Source organism: Oryctolagus cuniculus, chromosome 7, assembly GCF_051225735.1.
Source record: "Oryctolagus cuniculus isolate XC-2025 breed Fujian yellow rabbit chromosome 7, ASM5122573v1, whole genome shotgun sequence".
NCBI lineage: Eukaryota > Metazoa > Chordata > Mammalia > Lagomorpha > Leporidae > Oryctolagus > Oryctolagus cuniculus.
The window spans coordinates 111,654,300-111,676,767 of NC_142873.1; the positions used below are offsets into that span (position 1 = coordinate 111,654,300).

At 38.9% G+C, this 22,468-nt stretch overlaps 1 protein-coding gene across 25 annotated transcripts in view; it reads right to left on the reverse strand.

Annotated features, from left to right (window-relative positions):
- Positions 1-22,468, reverse strand: part of PATJ (PATJ crumbs cell polarity complex component) — a 452,303-nt gene that overhangs the window by 381,468 nt on the left and 48,367 nt on the right. For all 25 annotated transcript variants that reach the window (XR_016237308.1, XM_089337289.1, XM_070078398.2 and 22 more), the window contains exons 8-12: positions 15,658-15,876; positions 13,307-13,406; positions 9,539-9,630; positions 8,073-8,214; positions 3,177-3,323 (exon numbers count right to left, since the gene is read on the reverse strand). Coding sequence is in view for 24 of the 25 variants with exons in the window: in XM_089337289.1 (XP_089193415.1) it covers positions 3,177-3,323; positions 8,073-8,214; positions 9,539-9,630; positions 13,307-13,406; positions 15,658-15,876 (700 nt within the window). In the remaining variant the exon portion in view is untranslated. The remainder of the gene's footprint in view (positions 1-3,176; positions 3,324-8,072; positions 8,215-9,538; positions 9,631-13,306; positions 13,407-15,657; positions 15,877-22,468) is intronic.

Sequence of the window (22,468 nt, forward strand, 5' to 3'; positions counted from 1 at the left end):
ATCAGAATCTCAGTACATAGTTTGTAGTCTGAATAATGTCTAATGGGTAAAAGTCAAAGTATTAACACTATAACTTCAAATTATATCCATAGTAGCAGCAGGAAATAAACTTACATATTTTTCCTTTAAGTTAAAGAGAAACTGAACTTTCTAAGATTGGACAAACCACAGAACACTTACCATGACTGACATAACCATCTGCCTAAAATCAAAAAAAACTTGCAATATCAGCTTTTATTCTTCGACACAGACGGCTCATTTTGGATGCACATAATGGTTAATTATATAATTTGAATCATTAACTAAAATAGTCTAACCTCAGAAATCAGAGACTAAGACTAATGAACATTAAAGAACTTAAATTATTAGATTTACAAAAGAACATTCTTGAACTAACTATATTAACTGATATGCTAGATTAATTTAGGGAATAACTAACCAAAGATCTTATTAAAAACAAAATAGCAAATGCATTAGAGTTCTGCATCTTTGCACCTATACTCCTGTTAGTATTTCCTTAAGAAATTCTTTGGGATACACTTTCAGCCTTGTGGTAAAGATGCTGGTTACAACACCTGTGCTCCTTATCAGAATGCCTGGCTTTAATACCAGGTTCCAGCTCCTAACTCGTTCCTGCTAATGCAGACCCTAGGAGTCAGAGGTTTTGGCTAAAATAACTGAATTCCTGCCACCCAGGTGGGAGTTCCTGGCTTCTGGCTTTGGCCCATCCTCATCTTGGCTGTTACAGGCAACTGAGAAGTGAACAGTGGATGAATGTAAGCTGTCTCTAAGAAAAATTTCAAAATTAAAAAAAAATTTTCCCAAGAAATTTTTGAGGGTTCTAACATGTTGTTTGTCAAACTTCTTTCAGGCAGCAGTTTCTTGAACAAAATTTGCCTGGTACTGGTTTAATTCTAAGTGTAAAACACATATTAAGGAACAGCACTGTGGCATAGTGGATAAAGACACTGTCTGCAGTGCCAGCATCCTATATGGGCACCAGTTCATGCCCTTGTGGCTTCACTTCCAATCCAGCTCTCTGCTATGGCCTGGAAAAGAAGTAGAAGATGGCCCAAGTCCTTGGGCCCCTGCACCTGTGTGGAAGACCTAGAGGAAGCTCCTGGCCCCTGATCAGCCCAGCTCTAGCCATTGTGGCCATTTGGGGAGTGAACCTTCAAATGGAAAATCTCCTTCTCTCTGCCTCTGCCTCTCCGTAACTCTGCCTTTCAAATAAAAAAAAAAATCCTAAAATAAAAAGCACATATACACACACAAACACACAATAGTCATATACCTGTATAAACTGATAATGGTATTTAGTTGACAATTCTTTTGACTAAATTTTTAACTTCAGTTGTATAATGAAAAGTCATGACTTTTAAAACATTGCACAAAGTCCCAATTGCAGAGATCAATTTACTCTCAATAACTCAATAAATCATAGACTACACAAAATAATCAAAAAAAAAATGAATAACATAACTATCCAAATGATTATATCAAAGGCAAGAAAGAGAGCAGTTAGAAGACTGGTTTTAGGCCTGCGCCGTGGCTCACTAGGCTAATCCTCCGCCTAGCGGCGCTGGCACACCGGGTTCTAGTCCCGGTTGGGGCGCCGGATTCTGTCCCAGTTGCCCCTCTTCCAGGCCAGCCCTCTGCTGTGGCCAGGGAGTGCAGTGGAGGATGGCCCAGGTGCTTGGGCCCTGCACCCCATGGGAGACCAGGAAAAGCACCTGGCTCCTGGCTCCTGCCATCGGATCAGCACGGTGCACCGGCCGCAGCGCGCCGGCCACGGCGGCCATTGGAGGGTGAACCAACGGCAAAAGAAGACCTTTCTCTCTGTCTCTCTCTCTCACTGTCCACTCTGCCTGTCAAAAAAATAAAAAATAAAAAAATAAAAAAAAAAGAAGACTGGTTTTAAATTCAAACTGAAATTATACATTAGCACAAAGAAAAAAAAAGTAGTGAAGTTGATCCAAAAAGCACAAATAACATATTTCTAGAACTCTTTCTAAATTAAGAATGTTTTTGATTTTCTCCTGATATTCCACTGAATGTCTGAGTTCAACTGAATTAAAATAGCAAAGATTAATTTTGACCCAATCAACTTGGGTCAAAAGAACTAGATAAATTTTCAAATCATAAAAAAAATTTTAAATACGAATTACTGGTTAACACCCTTCTTCAAGCTATTCTTTCCTGACACAAGACAAAGCCAAAAACCAAAACTGCTCTGGATGATAAATAGTGTTAAGTATCCCAAGAGATTCATTTAGCCGGTGCTCTCCTGAGAACTTTCATGCAGGAAACTCTTTCAGACTATTACTCAGCATCCTTGCAGAACAGAGTTCACTATATTAATTGAGCAGCAAAGTACACGTAAAAGGACAAAGCTGCAAATCAAGTAAAAAGTAAAGAATAATTACACAGCAGCCTAGCAATTTGATGCAAACATATAAAAATGTAAACGTTGTTTATGATGAAAAGCAAATATAGAAGCTATAAACAATGCATATAGATATGCCAGTGATAAATACAAACTAAAATAGAGTAATTAAAAATGCTAAGAAGATTATAGTTATCACAGACTAATAAATATACATTCAAAATTAACATAATTTAAACAAAGATTAAACAAGAATGTGCTTGGTCTCCAACTGCTACAAGTGCTAAGGAGCTGATTTTAAGAACACCATATTAAGGCTGGCACTGTGTCATAGGAAGGTTGGGCCTCCGCCTGCAGTGCTGCTATGCCATGAAGGCACAGGTTTGAGTCCCGGCTGCCCACCTGCAATCCAGCTCCCTGCTAAAGCACTTGCAAAAGCATCAGAAGATGGCCCAAGTTTTTGGGCCCCTGCACCGACATGGGAGACTGGAAGAAACTCCTGGTCCCTGGCTTCGGCCTGGCCCAGAACTGGCCATTGTGGCCATTTGGGAAGTGAATCAGCGCATGCAAGATCAATCTCTCTCTCTCTCTCCCTCTCTCCTCCTCTATCTGTATTTCTGCCTTTCAAATAAATAAATAAATCTTATAAAGAAAAAGAAAAGAACTTTTAAAAAAAGCTATATTTTAGATTTCCAAAATGGCTCTATGATTTGTCATATTAATTATAAACAGAGAAATTGGTTAACAAATGAAAGGTTAAATTACTCCCAAATGAATGCTTTGTGCCTACCCAATTTTTCTAAAGCTTGCATGTTGTCATTTTTTAGATTATCCATTCTTTCTTCAGTTTCCTCATCTTCATCGTCCAAATTAGTTTCTGTTTCCACTGCTCCAGTTAAAAAGAGAGCTGGTGTTTTTGGTGGTTCTACAACACTTCCTAAAATAAAAATTGATAACTTGAATTAATAGTAGCTGAGAACCATATTAAGTGAACTATTTCACTCCTGCCCTCCCATTCCACACCCTCATTACAAGCTCTAAGAAAACTTACCTGAGGCCTTTAATCTAAAATGCCATATGTGATACCAATCAATGTGTTAAATAATAAACTGCTGAATGTACAGAAAATAAGGAAATAGGCAACGGGAAGAAAAAAGCAAGGTAAAGCAGATGACACAGCAGCAGCAGATACATTTTAAACATAGCCTTCAAAAAGAAAAATTCACTAAGGGTCCTAGGCTTTTGATGTTGTAGTGGGTAGGGAGCATAACACGCAGAATAAGCTGAATGGATTGCACTGGTCTTTCCTAGGTTCCAGCATGACACTAGCGTAAGCATAACAAACAAGTCCACATAGCTAACCTTATTAACTGGAAGAGAACTGGAGAGAGTTCCCTTGGGTGCAGAGGATTTTGCCGACCTTAGCTAAATTAAGTAATGCAAGTAAGATTTATCTGTAGTTTTCTATCTCGGTCATTCAAGTCATAATGTGTTTCTTACCTTAGAAGAGTTAAATAAATCCTCATGGGCTATTTTTAAAATAATCACACGTCATTTATGAAGTATTCTTATAAAAAGTATTTAACCATGACTCTAACGAAAACTTTAGATCTAGCTTCTAATTCACAGGAAACCTAACAGAACAACAAGTTAAGGAACTCCACAAAAAGAATCAAATTTAGAAAGAGGTATTCCAGTGACCAATAAACTAATCCCTTTAAAACATCTATGTTGGTGGGGCCGGCACTGTGGCATAGTGGGTAAAGCTACCACCTGCAGTGCCAGCATCCCATATGGGCAGCAGTTCGAGCCCCAGCTGCTCCACTTCCAATCCAGCTCTCTGCTGTGGCCTGGGAAAGCAGCAGAAGATGGCTCAGGTCCTCAGGGCCCTGTACCTGCTAGGAGACCCAGAAGAAGCTCCTGGATCCTGGCTTCAGATCAGTGCAGCTCCAGCTGTTGCAGCCAGTTGGGGAGTGAACCACTGGATGAAAGACCTCTCTCTCTGCCTCTCCTCTCTGTGTGTAACTCTTTCAAATAAATAAATAAATAAACTTTTTTAAAAAATGACTTACTCATTTAAAAAAATCTATGTTGGGGCCAGTGCTGTGGTGTATCAGGTAAAGCCACCATCTCGATGCTGGCATCCCATATGGACACTGTTCGACTTCCAATTCAGTTCCCTGCTAATGTGCCTGGGAAAGCAGTGGAGGATAGCCCAAGTGCTTTGGCCCCTACACCCACATGGAAGACTCAGAAGAAGCTCCTGGCTCCTAGCTCTGGCCTGGCCCAGCCCTGGACGTAGCAGCCATTTGGGGAGAACCAGCAGATGGAAGATCTCTCTATCTCTGTCTGTCTGTCTAACTCTGCCTTTCAAATAAATACGTAAATTTATTTATTTATATATATATACACATATGTGTGTGTGTGTGTGTATATATATATATATAAATGGTATATATGGTATAAATGGTATATGGTATAAATCTATACCTATACCATAGGGACAGAGTGAGGGATTCTTCTAGATTAAGAAAGTAAACAATGCTTAACAAATGCCACAAATGCAAGGCATGATTCGATTTTAGTTTGGGGAGGAATAACAAGAGAAGCTATAAAAGATATTTTGAGGAGCTGGCGATGTGGCTTAGTGGGTAAAGCGGACACCTGAGGTACCGGCATCTCATATGGGCACCAGTTCGAGTCCCAGCTGCTCCATTTCCAATCTGGTTCTTTGCTATGGCCTGGGAAAGCAGTAAAAGATGGCCCAAGTTCTCTGACCCCTGCACCCATGTAGGAGACCCAGAGGAAACTCCTGGCTCCTGGCTCCAGATCGGCACAGCTCTGGCTGTTGCAGCCAGTTGAGGAGTGAACCAGAAGATGGAAGACCTCTCTCTCTCTCTCTCTCTCTCCCTCCCTCTCTCTCTCTGCCTCTCCTCTCTCTGTGTAACTCTTTTTTCAAATAAAGAATTAAATCTTTAAACAAAAAAAAAAGGTTTTTTTTGGAGCAGCAATACATTGAATATACAAAAATATATATACTCAGTGCTAGAATAAGAAATGCCAACATTTTCTGTGGCATTATTCACAATAACCAAGAAGTAGAAACAACCTAAATGTATATTTAGAATGAGTGGATAAAGAAATTGTATCATGGGCCCAGTGCTGTGGTGTAGTGGGTTAAGCCTCTGCTTGCTGCACCAGCATCCCATATGGGTGCTGGTTAGAGTCCCAGATGCTCCACTTCCAATACAGCTCCCTGCTGGTGGCCTGGAAAAGCAGTGGAAGATGGTCAAAGTGCTTGGGCCCCTGCACCCATGTAGGAGACCTGGAAGAAGCTCCTGGATCCTAGCTTCAGATCGGCCCAGCTCTAGCCATTGTGGCCATTTGGGTAGTGAACCAGCAGATGGAAGACCTCTCTCTGTTGTCTCTCCTCCACTCTCTGTAACTTTGCCTTTCAAATAAATAAATAAATCTTAAAAAGAAATTTTCCACATACAAATAATGGAATGGTATTCAGTCTTAAAAAAGAAGTAAATCCTGTCATATGCCATAACATAGATGAACTCGGAGGACATCATGCAAAGTGAAATGCACCAGTCACAGGACAAAGACTGCATACTTCCACTTGTATGAGGAATCTAAGCAGCCAAACTCACAGAAACAGGAAGTGTAATGGTGGTTACTAGAGGCTGAGGGAAAGGGAATGCGGAGCTAGGTAAATCAGTGGGCACAGAATTTCAATTGTGCAAGATGAAAAAATTCTAGAGATCTGCTTAAAACAACGTGCATATAGTTAAGGAGACTGTTGTCTACTTAAACATTTGTTGGGAAAGAAGATTTCATGTTAGTTATTTTTTACTATAATTTAAAAAAGTCAACCAGAAGCTACTGGCCCAGCTGGAGAAAAGAGTTACCACCACATTCACTATAAAGCCACAGTCTGATTGTGAGCCACAAACAGCATACATTACGGCATGCAAATAAATATAAGTTTACAAATAGTAGGGGCTTAGAGGGAGAAGAGACAGTAAGAGTTTGAATGGCAGGGGGAGGTAACTTGCAAGAGCTAGAAGCTGTTTCAGTAAAACCAACTTCTAAATGCTGACAGTATGCATGGCATAAAAAGATGTGTGACATGGGGGCAAGAAGCAAAAAGATAACCGCTCCCCTACATTTTAGTCCTCCACATAAGACAGGTGACTACCACGTAATGTGCTAAATGCTAAAACAGACTACTTTCAAAGGGATGCTTTGGAAAGGGTACTGGGGAACCACAGAACAATCCATGGAGAAAAAGGTGTCAGTACTTATAACAAATCAAAAACATAGGCAGGCGCAGTAAAGAACTGTTAATCCGCAGACATTGGGCATGCCTACATTCATTTGCTACAGTAGACTGAAGCCAAGGGCTCTATAAGGGCTATTAGAAACCATTATATTTATATAAATATTTATGAGAACCTTTTAAGGACAATAAGGCATATGTACAATTTGCACTATTTAAGCAATTTTAAATTTCAGACATACAGTGCAGTTGACAGGGCATCTGTCTTTCAGCAGCAAAATTTCCACTATCACATAAAACATAAAAAGTTCCCATTTAAATACAAATCAATAACAGTTGAATCCAAAGACTACTAGACTTATTATATCTCCAGAGCAATATTTCCGGAGGGGTAAAAAGCTTGACTTATTTTCTCAAAATTCTAACACAAGTGTTCCTGCTCAGAGGTTATATAACAAACTCATTTCAAACTGTACATGTGTTCCCATGATTACCAACTTCTGTTGATCTATACACTTAGAAATTGATAATCAAACATTGGCATGCATACAATTATGTCGTTCTGTAATGAAGATCTACTTTTTTAATAACTACATTAACAACAAATATTATTTTACAATGAAATGCTTTTGATATAAAAAACCCATGTTTTATTTTCTCTCACTACACCTCAAAGTTAAGAGATAGATTTGAATAAAATATATTGTTAAAAGTAATATGAAACCCAAAGTTTGCAAAAATGTCAAAGCATTACAAAAATGAAACCCCTTGGAACAAAAGGCAAAGCAGTATTATTCAAACATAAGCAATAAATGAAATTTGAAAGCTTTTTGGAAAAAATGATTTCATCTCCATTTAGAGAAACTCCTGGAGCTTAGTGTGTATCAGGGTTCTTGTCCTAACATTTGCACTCACACATTATTAATAGCAAAGGAAATGCATCTTTAATGCATAAATGAGCTTACTCATTTCTCCATCACTGCCTTTCACAAAGTAGGAAGGTTTTCCTGCTGAGACTCACACAGCAACTACTAAAACTTGGCTATTCATTTGGCCCAGACTCCACATTGGGAGAAGGATGATAGAATGAATTACCTCTGGGGCTGGCCCTGGCCTGAAGCTCCAGCATCCCATATGGGTGCTGGTTTAAGACCTGGCTGTCCCACTTCTGATCCAGCTCTCTGCTATGGCCTGGGAAAGCAGAAGTTCGTCCAAATCCTTGGGCCCCTGCACCCGCATGGGAGCTCCTGGCTCCTGGCTTTGAACTGGTGCAGCTCTGGCCATTGCGGCCATCTAGGGAGTGAACCAGCGGATGGAAGACCTCTCTCTCTCTGCCTCTCCTCTCTCTGTGTAACTCTGATTTTCAAATAGATAAATAAATCTTTAAAAAAAATGAATTACCTCTGTCTGAAGGGAGTTCAAGCTGATAACCAGATGAGGATGTCTTCCTTCGAGCTAGGGTTAGGTGTACCACCTGTCCTGCATTTCGTAACACTTCAACAACATGCTGGTTGTCAAAACCCTGAATATTCACCCCATTAACCTAAAATATTAAGAAGCAAGTTAAACAAACTTTAAGTTGTCTACTATTTTTAATTCTGGCATGACTGAATGAAACAATTGATTTTATCTCCCAAATAATTTATATAAGATCTTAGTATTTTTAATAAGGATGCAAAACTAATAGTTAAAGAAATTGACAAACTTGCTCACAAACTAGAAAGCAAATTCAAACTTGCATGTCTATATCACATGTTTTAACTAACAGCCTGAGAGAGATAAAGGGCTTTACTCGGGTGCTATTCAAATTCAAATTCAGAATGCTATAAAAGATGATCAACTGCCATATAGAGCTCTCAAGATGTATTAATAGAAGTCATTATTGTCAAAATTGAAGTGGTCATGCAATATTTCATCTCTCTCTCATATCATTATGCAACATTTTCCAAAAAAACACTGATTTCCCTCAATCAGGTCTTCTAGTGTTCTTATGAAGGATGTGTAAGAAAGGTATTGCTAATCCAAGTCTAGCTCATTTCTACATTTTTAAAAGTCCATCAGGACAACAGGACTCCTCTCTCAATCTTCTTAACACTGGCCAAATCACTATTTTAGTTTCCCTCCTAAGTATTTTCTCTAAAGCATACATGACTATTGCTAGTCTTCAGACAGCACAAATCACCAAAAGACATTTCTTAGGTCCATTACTGTAAAAAGGGGAGTCATGAAAGGTGCATCCTGAAATAGACAAGAAGGACACAGACTCAATCACCTCCCAACATCTGTTTCCATGTAAATAACCTCATGTGTATAGACACTAGATTTCTATATATCAACTATCTATATCTGAATGAGAGTATATAAAAATTTAATTTATACTAAATGAGGGAAGACCAATTTCATTTGAAAAGGGTATGGCGTTCTAAAATACAGAAAACATCTGAACCTGGGGTGTACTAAAAATAGCTAGGAAGAATATTACTTTCACAAAGAGATAAAAAGAGATGGTTAACAGTTTATTAATTATATGTAATAACTTTAAAGAACATGTTTGAAAAGTGTTTTCTGTGAGAATGTTGGAATATATTTCAAATATGTGTACATATATAAATATATGTATTTAATTAATTATGTTTGTGTATATGTAATTTTTCCTACCAATAAGTCTTTATTGATAATCAAAAAAAAAAGAAATTCAGAATCACAGAAGTTCAAATTAAATGAGATTTCACTGTGAGTTACACACAAACTTAACAGTTCTAAAACCTTATGAAACTTTATTAAGTCCTCCCTTTTCAAATATATAATAATAAAGATCAGCATTTCTTAAACTTGATTCAAACCTAAAACAGAGGGCAGTTACTTACAGCAACTATCTTGTCATTCACTTGAATGTGGCCATTGTGGTAGGCAGCACTGCCAGGTATTAAACTTTTCACATAGATACCTGCAGCTTCCCCTAAGGGTGCACAGACATAGGGGAAAAGGAAGAAAGCTCTAATTAGGTCCTGATTGCAAAATTTATGTCAAGAGATTAATTAGCTAAAGAGACTGACTGAAGGCTTGATAAATACTATTTTGAACACAAGCACAAGAAAATGATGGATTATTTCAAACTGTCACCATCACAGGTGACCTGAATTTGAAATGATGTGACTGATGACTACTGTTTTGGAAAAATAATCAGTAATGGGACCTTGATGAAAGGCACTCCAATCTAAGCTGAAATTCAGGTTAACGCTGACCCTCTCTCTTGGTCTATCTCCAGTCTCACTGCTGACTTGGCATAAGCCTTCATTATTTTTCACTAGCACCGTGACAGACAAGTATCTCCTAACAGGTCTTCCTGCTTCCAATTAGTTCAGGGCTCTCGTTTGAGCCCCACAGAAAAAAGAAACATACACAAGGTCTCAAAAGAAAACTAGAGGCTGGCGCTGCGGCTCACTAGGCTAATCCTCCACCTTGCGGTGCCGGCACACCGGGTTCTAGTCCTGGTCAGGGCACCGGATTCTGTCCCGGTTGCCCCTCTTCCAGGCCAGCTCTCTGCTGTGACCAGGGAGTGCAGTGGAGGATGGCCCAAGTCCTTGGGCCCTGCACCCCATGGGAGACCAGGATAAGTACCTGGCTCCTGCCATAGGATCAGCACGGTGTGCCGGTCGCAGCGCGCCAGCTGGGCCAGCCATTGGAGGGTGAAACAACGGCAAAGGAAGACCTTTCTCTCTGTCTGTCTCACTGTCCACTCTGCCTCTCAAAAAAAAAAAAAAAAAAAAAAAAAAGAAAAAAGAAAACTAGAATGGACTCAGCAACACAAAATAGTCTTTATACTATATATATATATATATATATATATTATTATTTTTGACAGGCAGATTTAAACAGTGAGAGAGAGAAAGTTCTTCCTACCTGTTGGTTCACCCCCCAAATGGCCACTACAGCCGGCGTGCTACGCCAATCTGAAGCCAGGAGCCAGGTGCTTCCGCCTGGTCTCCCATGTGGGTGCAGGGCCCAGGCACTTGGGCCATCCTCCACTGTCTTCATGGGCCACAGCAGAGAGCTGGATTGGAAGAGGAGCAACCGGGACAGAATCGGCGCCCCAACCCAGGGTGCTGGCACCGCAGGCGGAGGATTAGCCTAGTGAGCCACGGTGCCAGCCATCTTTACACTATAAAACAAGACATTTAAGGAGAAACAAACAGCCATATAAAAATTTTAACTATACAAAAAGCATGCATTGGGGCTGGCGTTGTGGTATAGCAGGTAAAGCTGCAGCCTGCAGCACCGGCATCCCATATGGGCTCAGGTTCGAGTTACTCCACTTCTGATTCAGCTCTCTGCTAATGCACCTGGGAAAGCAGTGGAGGATGACCCAAGAACTTGGGCCCCTGCACTCAAGTGAGAGACCCTGACAGAGTTCCAGGCTCATGCCTTCGGCCTGGTCCAGCCCTGGTCATTGCATGCCATTTGGGGAGTGAACCAGCAGATGGAAGACCTCTCTCCCTCTGTCTCCTCCTCTCTCTGTAACTCTGCCTTTCAAATAAGTAAGTAAATATTTTTTAAACATTACACTAAAAGAAAAAGCATGCATTCCTTTGGACAAGACAGTTGTAGGGAAACACAAAGTAAAAAAACCATAGTTCTGGATGATTTTGTATTTTTCTTTCATTAATTTCATATGAACTCAAAATATTACTTGTAGAGGAAAAATAATAAGCAATGTGTTCCTATTGAACTTCCATAGAATCACATTCAAGGCCTCCTGTAATCTACTTCAAACTTATTTTTCAACTTCATCTTCTACCACATAACTCCACCAAGATAAATGCTTGGCATTTTCATGACTTCATTCTTCCTCTCATTCAAGTCTTTCTACCTGTCAATCTCTTCTATCGTTCTTTTTTATTTTACTAATATAAATACCCTTTATATAAATAAAAAACTTTTTAAAAAGGAAACAGAACAGATTCCATGTATTTCATAGACAGAAGTCTAAGACAACAATACTTCCCTGTATCATTCTGAAGTCAAATCCTTCCTTTTTTGTGAGTGCTCCAATTCTCTGTCAAATTGGATCCTCCATTTGCCATCCTATAATAGTTTGCTCACATCTCTGCTAACATAACTCTTTCATTTATCCTTAAATAGGTAAGAGCTGGTTACATATTATCTCCTGGAATAGATTTTCTTATTCTACTTGCCCCTACAGAACTAAGCATAGTAACTCCTCAAAAGTCCAATGAGTAGAATAAAAATTACTTTGAACAATCACATGTTGTCTCTCCAGTTACAGCGCTGGGTGTTTGAGTCCTACCTCCAATCCTGACTTAAGCTTCCTTCTATGGCAGACCCTGGGAGGCAGCAGTAATGGTTCAAATGATTGGGTTCCTGCCCTCCATGTGGGAAACCTGGCTTTGAACCAGCCCAGGCTCAACTACTGTAGATGTTTGGGGAATGTACCAGCAGATGGGAGCTCTCTCTAGCTGCCTCTCAAATAAATACTTCTTGTTAAATGTGAAAAAACAAAATATGTTGAATTTTAAGATGTTCTAGTTTTTTAATTCACCTGCCCTTCTCAAACCATCCAATCTCAAAAACTTCCTTTGATGTTATAGAAGTAAAATGGTGTTTTTTATTTATAAAGTAACATAAATATCAGATTTTCTCAATTTTTGATCATTCACTTTAAGAATTAAACTTTAAGTTTAGAAACTAAGTCATTCTCATTAACCAAACTCACTATGTTTTTTTGTGATAATATTATACAATTCATATTTAGTTCATTCGGGACTCATTTAAATTCTGAATCTAAAAAAAGATGGCACTTAGAAAAATCTAAAGGTTTGAAAAGAGACATTTCATTAGGCTAAAATAGCACAAGGTGGCCTGACATGAATTTCACATAGGACTTTGAATATATTAGCACTCTTAATTTTTCCACCTGCTATATATATGCAAGATAATTTTTTAAAGAAATTAACTCTCTGATCTTGTTACTTTTTCAGAAAAACCAAAACATTTTATCTCTCTGAAGTTCCATGTTACTAGTTTGTAAAGAAGTTTACTTTTTTACCCTAATAACTATCTTGTAATAAAACAATACCTCTTACACTGTTATCAAGCTCTGCAGGTAAGGGTTGAGGGAGCTTGATTCAGAGATACTCAATTCACATACCTGCATTTATTCTCATAGTGTATTTCGTTTATATGAAAGGAAAATAACTCTACTGAAATATTTGTTTTATCTTAGTTTTTTAATGACTAAACATAAGGTTAACAATCTTTAGACTTGTAAATGAAATTCATAATCAATTCACTTTCTCACCAACTTAATATACCATAATATGTTAACAGTCACAATATTCAAAATATATCTCTTAGAAATAATAGGAGGTGCAATTCAAATGCTGTACACTGAGCTGCACAATTAGATTCTTTGGTTAATGACTATTGAGCCAGCTATAAAACTATTGAGATAAAATGTGATTCCCTAATCACTGAAAAGTAACTGGCTACTATTAGATTCACGGTTTTATTGTTCGGGTTTAAATTAAAATCTGTAAGTATTTAATTTTACTGTCCAGAAACCTTAACATCCTTCACAATTATTTCCAAATATCTCATAGAAATGATTCGTTTACCTGAATGAGATGTTCCAACATAGCCAACAATTCTAATCCCAAGACTCTGTCCATCTTTCTTAACAAGTTCAACATTGTATGTTTCAAAAGGAGAATTGTCCTAAAAGGAAAAAAAAAAAAAAACAAATATAATTTGTTTAGTTACATAATTATGTCTACATAGTCAATTTGTACAAAGTTTGCCAAGTATTTTCTTAGCAAATGTGGCAGGTAAAATTTTAAGATGCTTCCCAAGATCTTCAATCACTAGTGCTATTCCCATGTTTATACTATACTACCTGCCAGAAGGGAGATTACCCAGGTAGCCCTAATCTAATCAGATGAGTCTGTAAAAGCAGAGTTTTCTCCTGCTAGTAGCAAAAAGGAAAGCAAGAAAGATTTGAAGCAGAAGGACTCAACCTGTGGTATGAAAATAGAGGGGGCTGTGTGAGAAGCAATGCAGGGGCCTCATGGTACTAAAAGAGGTCTTTGTCGAAAGCTAGCACAGAAAAAGGGACCTCGGTCTTATGGCTGCGAGGAATTGTGATCTTTCAACAGTCTTAGGTTGGAGATGGGTATGGTCCAGGAAAGAACACAATAAAGCCAGCACTTTGATTTAGCCTTCTGAGAATCCAAGCAGAGAGCCCAGTCCATCCAGGCCTAACTAAATCTGACACCACTGAACTGCACACTAACAAAGGGTGTCATGCTCTTCTGCCAACCTGGTGGGAATTTGCTGTCTAAACTAGAAAACTAACAAATCCACTTAGAAAAAAACTCAAGATACATTTGTATCTGAAGGAATTACAAGCATTAGGAAAAATTCAGAAACAAAATGTAATGTATAATATGATAATGTTGAGCTAAATATTTCTTTTTAATACCTGTCTTCCAAACATTTCCGTAAAGGAGTAAGGTAACTAAACATAATACTTTCTTTCAATTCAAAACATTAATATTAGAAAATAAATAGCTGACTAAACCAAATTCCCAATATCACACAGTTATAATGGTCCCTCAGTACAAAGTAGAAGACTCCAAGAACTACAGAGAGGGAGCACAACGAACATGGTGGTAACTACAATTTGGAAAAACTTAAAAACTTCTAAAAGGTTCTAATATCTCAGTGAGAAAAGTTCCACTCGTACAATTCCCAGTAGGGAAAGGCAACAACTTTCCAGAAGAGACACAGCAATGAATCAGATGACAGTGATGAGTGGCTTTCCATCCCTTTCTACCATAATCACTTTTTTCTTTCCTCTTCTTCTGGTCCCTTCCTTTTGAAAACTATTTCTTTGCTTTTGCCTTATTGCATCTTCATTCAGAGTCTGTGAGATAGTACGGGAAGGTTTGGAACATACCAGAAAGATATGAATTCAAATTGCAGCTCTGCAACATAGTTCCTAGTAGGCTTTTAACCAATTATTTGCTTTTAGTTTCTGCGTCCATTAAATGTGCAATAACATCTTTCTGGCAGAATTACCAGGAGGATTTCCCACGACCTGGACAATTCCAGTTGTTAATAATGAGTAACAAGGCCGGCACCGCGGCTCAGTAGGCTAATCCTATGCCTTGCGGCGCCGGCACCCCAGGTTCTAGTCCCGGTTGTCCCTCTTCCAGGCCAGCTCTCTGCTGTGGCCAGGGAGTGCAGTGGAGGATGGCCCAAGTGCTTGGGCCCTGCACCCCATGGGAGACCAGGAGGAAGCACCTGGCTCCTGCCATCGGATCAGCACAGTGTGCCGGCCACGGCGGCCATTGGAGGGTGAACCAACGGCAAAGGAAGACCTTTCTCTCTGTCTCTATTTCTCACTGTCCACTCTGCCTGTCAAAAAAAAAAAAAAAAAAAAAACAACTAACAAGCATGACTATTATATCACTACAATAATAACTACTTGTTAATAACAATATTATTATTGGCCGGCGCCGTGGCTCAATAGGCTAATCCTCTGCCTTGCGGTGCTGGCACACCGGGTTCTAGTCCTGGTCAGGGTGCCGGAAAAAAAATATATTATTATTAATATTTATCCTCTTTAGCTCATTTGTTTCTATTAGGAATAATTCACATACACTGACCAGTATTTACATTTTCTGCTCTCCATCTAGATATCTTCTTGCCCACCTAATGAAACAGACCAGACCAGTATTATTCTTCTTCAATTTAGAAATGAGTAGCTGAGGCTAAATGACTTAACCCAGAGAAACTACAAAAGAGAAAAACATATCTGGTACCTCCAAACTGGGTTCTCCTCTGCTTCACTGGTAAGCAATGAGACACTAAACAAATGTCATGTTTTGATTGAAAGGGTTTCTTCTCTCATAGTGTATTGTATCTAGTATTTGATTTAAGAAGAAAGGATAATTTGCATACTCACAGAACCAGGGCTCGTGTTGGCTGCAGCAGGCAGAGCAACAGGTAAGGCTGTAGGGGCAGGAGGGGTCACTGAAACTTCACCAACTGGGTCTCTTGCCACAAGCATCCTGACTGAATTCCCACAGTTTCTTAGCACTTGTGCAACCTGCTCACTGGTCATTCCCTGCACGTTTGTGCCACCAATCTTCAAGATATGATCCCCTGTCTGGAGTCTTCCATCCTTTAATCCAAGAAAATAACAAAATTATTCTGAGAAATCAATGATATACCTCACTAGGTAATACTAATTCATCACACTTTCAGTTCTGGCAAAATAACCAAGCCACATGAAATGCTGAATTAATTTTTTTTTAATTTTTAAATACTTGTTTTTATTCATTTGAAAGACAGAGTGACAGAGAAATGGAAAGAGAGATAGAGAGAGACAAACTGACTTAGTTCCCATCCCCTAGTTCACACCCCAAATGGCCACAATTGCTAGAACTCCACCAGGCTGAAGTCACAGCTAGGAACTCCATCCAGATCTCCCACAAGGGTGGTAGGGGCCCAAGTGCTTAGACCATCATCTGTTGCTTTCCCAGGCATATTAACAGGGAACTGGATCAGAAGTGGAGCATCTGTGACTCAAATTGGCTCTCAATATGTGATGCTAGCATTCACAGTGGCGGATTAACTCAATGTTCCACAACATTGGGCCCCTGAATTAAATTATTTGTACTGAAAGGTCAAATTTACAAAAGAATAAAAGAATTTCTTGTAGAACACAAATAACAGAGGAGTTCAAAATTTTAAAAGTCATCAGATATATAAAATGGGTCTTTGCTTGAAGATATTAATCCAAACCTAATAGCCTAGAGCCAGGGTATTAACGAACATGCATGTAAGAAGAGATCAGAAGGCCCTAGGCTTCTGAACAAGGGAAGGAGGACAGAACAGATGCCTGTAGTATAAAGCAGGAACCCTAAAGGCCAACAAGCTCAGTGGCACAGTGGAGGAACAGAAAAATGCCAGTGTGGCTAGAAGACAATGAGGAAAGAGGAGAGTACTCCAGGAGATGAGAGAGTTAATAGTCTGATAGAACAGGGAATTTTCTCTGCATGATTGGTGAGGGAAGTCAGTGGAGGGTTCAGAACACTATATAGAACATTGTAAGTTCTAAGTTTTAATAATGGCATGCAAGCTTCTGTGTTTAAAATAGACTATAGGAAAGGAAACAACAGAAGCAGAAATACCAGTTGCGAGGCATTAGCAATAATCTAGAAAAACATCATAATAACTTGGACTAGGTTACCTACTGGGGCATTGAGAAGCAAGATTCCAGATGTAGTTTTAATGAATTGTCAATAGGATCTAAAGATAGCTTCCACAGGGCGTGTGTGTGTGAAGAGGAAATAAAGGAAACAGAACTCCAAGTTTATCCTGAGAAACTGGGAAGATGGAGTTGCCATGAACAAAGACAAAGACTACAGAGGAACAGGAGAGTCGGAAGGGAAATCATGAGTTCAGTTTGAGAGATACTCATTCTGAGACGCCTATTCAACATTCTAGTGGAGATATCGGGTAGTGTACAGGGGAAAAGTCAGACCACATATTTAAATTTGGAAGTAATTAGCATTGAAGTGGTATTTTTATTTTTATTTTTATTTTTTATTTTTTGACAGGCAGAGCGGACAGTGAGACAGACAGAGAGAAAGGTTTTCCTTTGCCGTTGGTTCACCCTCCAATGGCCGCTGCGGCTGGCATGCTGCGGCAGGCGCACCGCGCTGATCCGAAGGCAGAAGCCAGGTGCTTCTCCCAGTCTCCCATGGGGTGCAGGGCCCAAGCACTTGGGCCATCCTCCACTGTACTCCCTGGCCACAGCAGAGAGCTGGCCTGGAAGAGGGGCAACCAGGACAGAATCTGGCGCCCTGACGGGGACTAGAACCCGTTGTACCGGCGCCGCTAGGGGGAGGATTAGCCTAGTGAGCTGCGCGGCGCTGGCCTGAAGTGGTATTTAAAGTCAGGATTTTGGAGAAAGGATTTGAGAAAGAATATGTAATGTTCTATTGCTTCAGCTATATATATATATATATATATATATATATATATATATATAAAATATATTATATATATAAAAATCTGTTTAAATGTATATAAATTTCCTACCTAGAAAAGTTTTAAGACATATTTATCAAAATATATGTGGACACCTCAAAAAGCTTGTGAAAAATAGCATTAGAAGATGAGTTTATTTTGGTGCCAAAAAACACTAAAGTTTGAAATCCTTGCATAACTTATTTCTTTAAAGATTTATTTATTTGTAAGACAAAGTTACAAAGAAAAGTACACACACACACACACACACACACACACGTCTTCTATCTGTTGGTTTGTTCCCCAAATAGCCACAACAGCTGGAGCTGAATGGATCCAAAATCAGGAGCCAGGAGTTTCTTCTGGGTCTCCCACATGGGTGAAGGGGCCCAAGGACTTGGGCCATCCTCCACTGCTTTCCCAGGTGCTTTAGTGGGGAGTGGGATTGTAAGTGAAGGGGCCGGGACTCGAACCGGCGGCCTGTATGGGATGCCAGCACTGTGGGCTGGGGCTTTAACCTGCTGCGCCACAGCTCCGGCCCCCATGCATAACTCTTTTAACACCCATTTTCCATGAATACTTTGAAGATCCCTCAAGATTTTTTTTGTGCCAAAACAACTGATCTCTTAATTCCATTTCCTATGAACTTTCTGAAGTATCCTTATATATCAATTTTAAATGTTTATAATTTCCTTTGTTCATTTGTGAAACTTTTTAAACAGCTGATCCATCTGCATGCTTATTATATTTGTTCTGTCAGAAATTTTGAATTCTCCTTATCATTATTATAATATATGAACACATCTGGTTAGGAAAGATTACCCTTGTCAAGCACCTTTCAGATTATTATTATTTTTTAAAGATTATTTTTTATTCATTTGAAAGTCAGAGTAACAGAGAGAGAGAGAGAGAGAGAGAGATCAATTTTGCATCTGCCAGTTCACTCCCCAGATGGCTATTCAACAGCAAGGGCTGGGCCTGTCTGAAGCCAGGAGCCAGGAGCTTCTTCCAGATCTCCCTTGTGGGTGCAGGGGCCCAAGGCATTGGGCCATCTTCCACTGCTTTTCCTAGGCGATTAGCAGGGAGCTGGATCAGAAGTGGAGCAGTCAGGACACGAACCAGCGCCCATATGGGATGCTGGCATCGCAGGTGGTGGCTTTACTTGCTACAGCACAACACTGGCCTCACCTTTCAGGTTAAAAATCACCTACACATATCATTCAGAAAAGGACAACTTCAAAATAGGAAAACAAAGATTCAAAAAGATTCACCCACTTGACCAAGGTCACAAAGCTATTGAGTGGCATACCCAAAGTCCAATCCAAGGTGCACATTGATGTTTCTTCTCATCTAGTCATATGCCTTATATTTTGATAACTCCAGAGTAAAATTGCTGTAACAAGCTGTTCTCTTATAATACAAGAGCTGCTAATAAAATGACTGCTATCCTATTCTTCAAGAAATTACCTACATAATAGTACAAAATTTTAAATAATAAGATAAACAGATATTTTGCAACTGAGCAAGGTAGATAATTAGCTTGAGAACAGAGAAATGAGCATTGGGTTAATTTACTTCTAAGCTTCATATTCCTGGTGCTAGATGCTGTTACCTATAAGTTAGAGATAAAATTCTCAAGGGAAAAATTTCAAAAAGGCTTAACACTGAAAAATCTATTCCCCATCTTTCCTTTTCTCCCATTTTGCAAGAAGGAAGGTCTTACAAAGCTTTGTTCTTTAGTATAAACACAACAGAAAGTGTTAGAAATGACTGGAAGTAGAGAGAAGCAGTGTAGTAGAAATGCAATTCAATTCAGAAACATTTGGAAATATTTAGAGAAAGGAAAAAGATGCAATAATCAAGTTAGTATGGAAAACAGAATTAAACATTTCCTGTATTTCTACTTCAATAATGGTAATTTTGTATTCTATTTTCATACATGTAACAGACTTGAAATAAAATAAGCAACTACTTAAGAGAAAGACAGTGGTCCAGATGAAAAATAAAAGTGAAGCTGACTATGGAAATCAAATTATTCTTGAACAGAATTATGGCCTGATAAAAAAATAAAGACTAGGAATAATGAGTGTTTTCATACTTGGCTTGACTAACAAAAGTCATTTCATCATGAAGTATATATTTAGTCACTTCTTAGGCACTATTTTTTTTTCCTATTTTACCTCAACTCTTAATTCAAAATGATGTAGATAATTTGCATCTGTCACTGAAAGTCAAACATTTTCTTCTTACAGAAAAACAGGTGTTCTAAGGAATGTGTAAGTACAAAAATAGTCTTTAGTCAAATTGATAGGAAAGACACCAAAATGACAGCTACCTTGTCTAAGTCCAGAAGCCCCAAACACTGCATTTTACTGATACTTTCTGATCAACATTCTCCTTCCATAGCCTGTCTACTATGCAAGGAAATTAAAAAAGATAAAGTTCCTTCTGTTCTGTAACAGAAATCATGAATCAATGAAAGCCAAAAAATAGCTATGCTAAGATTCAAGCACATAGCATAATAATCAAACACTCAAATATAAAAGTGTATTTATTAATGGGGTGGGCAGCAGTTAAGATACATCTGGGTTCAAGTTGTGGCTCTACTTCTGATCCAGTTCCCTAATAATGCTCATCCTGGGAGGCAGCTGATAAAAGCTCTAGTACTTGGGTCCTTGCCACCATGTGGGAGACGCTCACTAGGTTTTGGGCTCCAGGTTTAATCCTGGCCCAACCCTGGCTTTTGTGGGCATTTGGGGAATGAACCAAGGGATGGGCTATCTCTCTCTTTGACTTTCAAATAAATAAAATGAAAAAAAATTAACTACTACATTTTAATTGAACATAATATTCTTTTTAATATTGTTAAAGCTATGTTCAGGCCACATGAACAACAACAGGCAAAGACTTAGCAACAATGCAGAGTTAGTTAAGAAGGACTCAGCTAGGAACAACTCAACTCCTACAACGGAAAGGAAAAGGACAGTGAACTAACAGGCATTATACTAAACACTTTACATTGGCTAACATGGAAGATATTTCATACGTGTTTTCATAATTTACTATAGAAAGATTTCAGTGTGACTCTACTGTGTAAGGATTCTTGGAAACTTACTCATGATTTCCTCCAGATTTCACCTCCTACCCTTTTCTGTTGCTCATTTTGCTCTGTATTCATTTAATGTAATAAATCACAACCATGAGTACAACTGTATTTGCACCTTGTGCAACCTAACAAATCAAACTTGGGGTTGGTCCTGGAGACCATTTTAGAAACAAAGAAGTAAGGCAAGAAGTAATCTGCCCAGGGTTAGTGGTAGGTTGAATGATACAAACGTTCATCTGTCTGACTCTAAAGCTCACATGCTAGGATCCTAAATATTTCCTGTCTGAAAGGCCTACTTAGGTTGTAGGTAGATTTAAAAGAATTAATCAAAAAGAGTGTATGCCACATTTTGTGCCACAGACTGGGAATGAAGGTGCTGTAGCTAAAGTCACCTAATGAGCTTCAGCAAGTGTAACATTGAGCAAAACTGAGGACCAAACAGGGCCTGGCATGAAAAAGGAGACAAAAAGGTTACAATAAGACTGAAGAGAGTTTATATAATACCAGCTCAGATGAAAGGGACAGAGAAGTGAATCAAATGTAAACTCCTCTATGTCGAGGCCTCATCATATTCCCTGCAGAAAAGAATCAACAGCTCTGCTGATCTTAGGGTTGGCTGTTCCTTGCTGATAGGTTTCACCAATCCATTACTGGTACACATCAGGAAAAACGTTAGGATCAATTTGGGATAAGTAGACTTAGGCAGTAACACTCAGGGTTCAGAATCAAAAAGTTAAGTGCTCACTCCTAAATTTGTAGCTTCCTATTTCTATAACCTTGGGCAATTTCTTAACAATTTGCATATCTATAATTTGAAAATAAAACTTGGATGTCTGTTTTGAGGAATACATGGGAATGATGTATATTAGGCAAATAACAAAATCTGGCATAAGCACTTGCTTCTCCATTATGACTCTGATGGCATACTCCTAACCCCCTTGCTTGATGATCTGAAATGGTGATGATCCCTTCCAGTAAGGGTGAAAATCAGACTTGGGCTTTTCCCAACAGTGCCTCAAGGGGATTAATGGGAAACACTGCACGTCATATTCTCCTTGTGAAAATTCATAACGCATATTAATATATTAAAAAGCTCCAAAAACTCTTACAGTAAAGGAAACTATTTGATTTTGTTAAGTTTATTGGACCCAATTGTTTTTCAAAATAACTACTGCGTATGTACTTTGAAAAAACCATTACTATAGCAAATAAGCCTATTAAAATTCCTAATGTAGGGCACTAGGGATATTGGAAAAGATGTAGAGATATCCTATTTCATCCTTTCCAGGTTATAAAAAAATTATCTCAAATACCTTTAAAGAAGTATTTGGTTTTTTGTCACAGACCTGTGTTTTGAAGAACCCATAAAATGACCATTCTTAAACATTCTACCCTCGGGATCCATTTTATACTCATAAACTGCTGAAGATGGAGCCGGCATTGTGGAACAGCTGCCAACAGTGCTGCCATCCCATACAGAGTGCTGGTTCAAGTCTCAGCTGCTCTGCTTCCAATCCAGATCCCTGCTAATGTGTCTGGGAGACAGCAGAAGATGGCCCAAGTAATTGGGCCCCTGCCAACCCTGTGGGAGACCTAATTGGAGTTCCTGGCTCCTGATTTAGCCTGGCAGTTG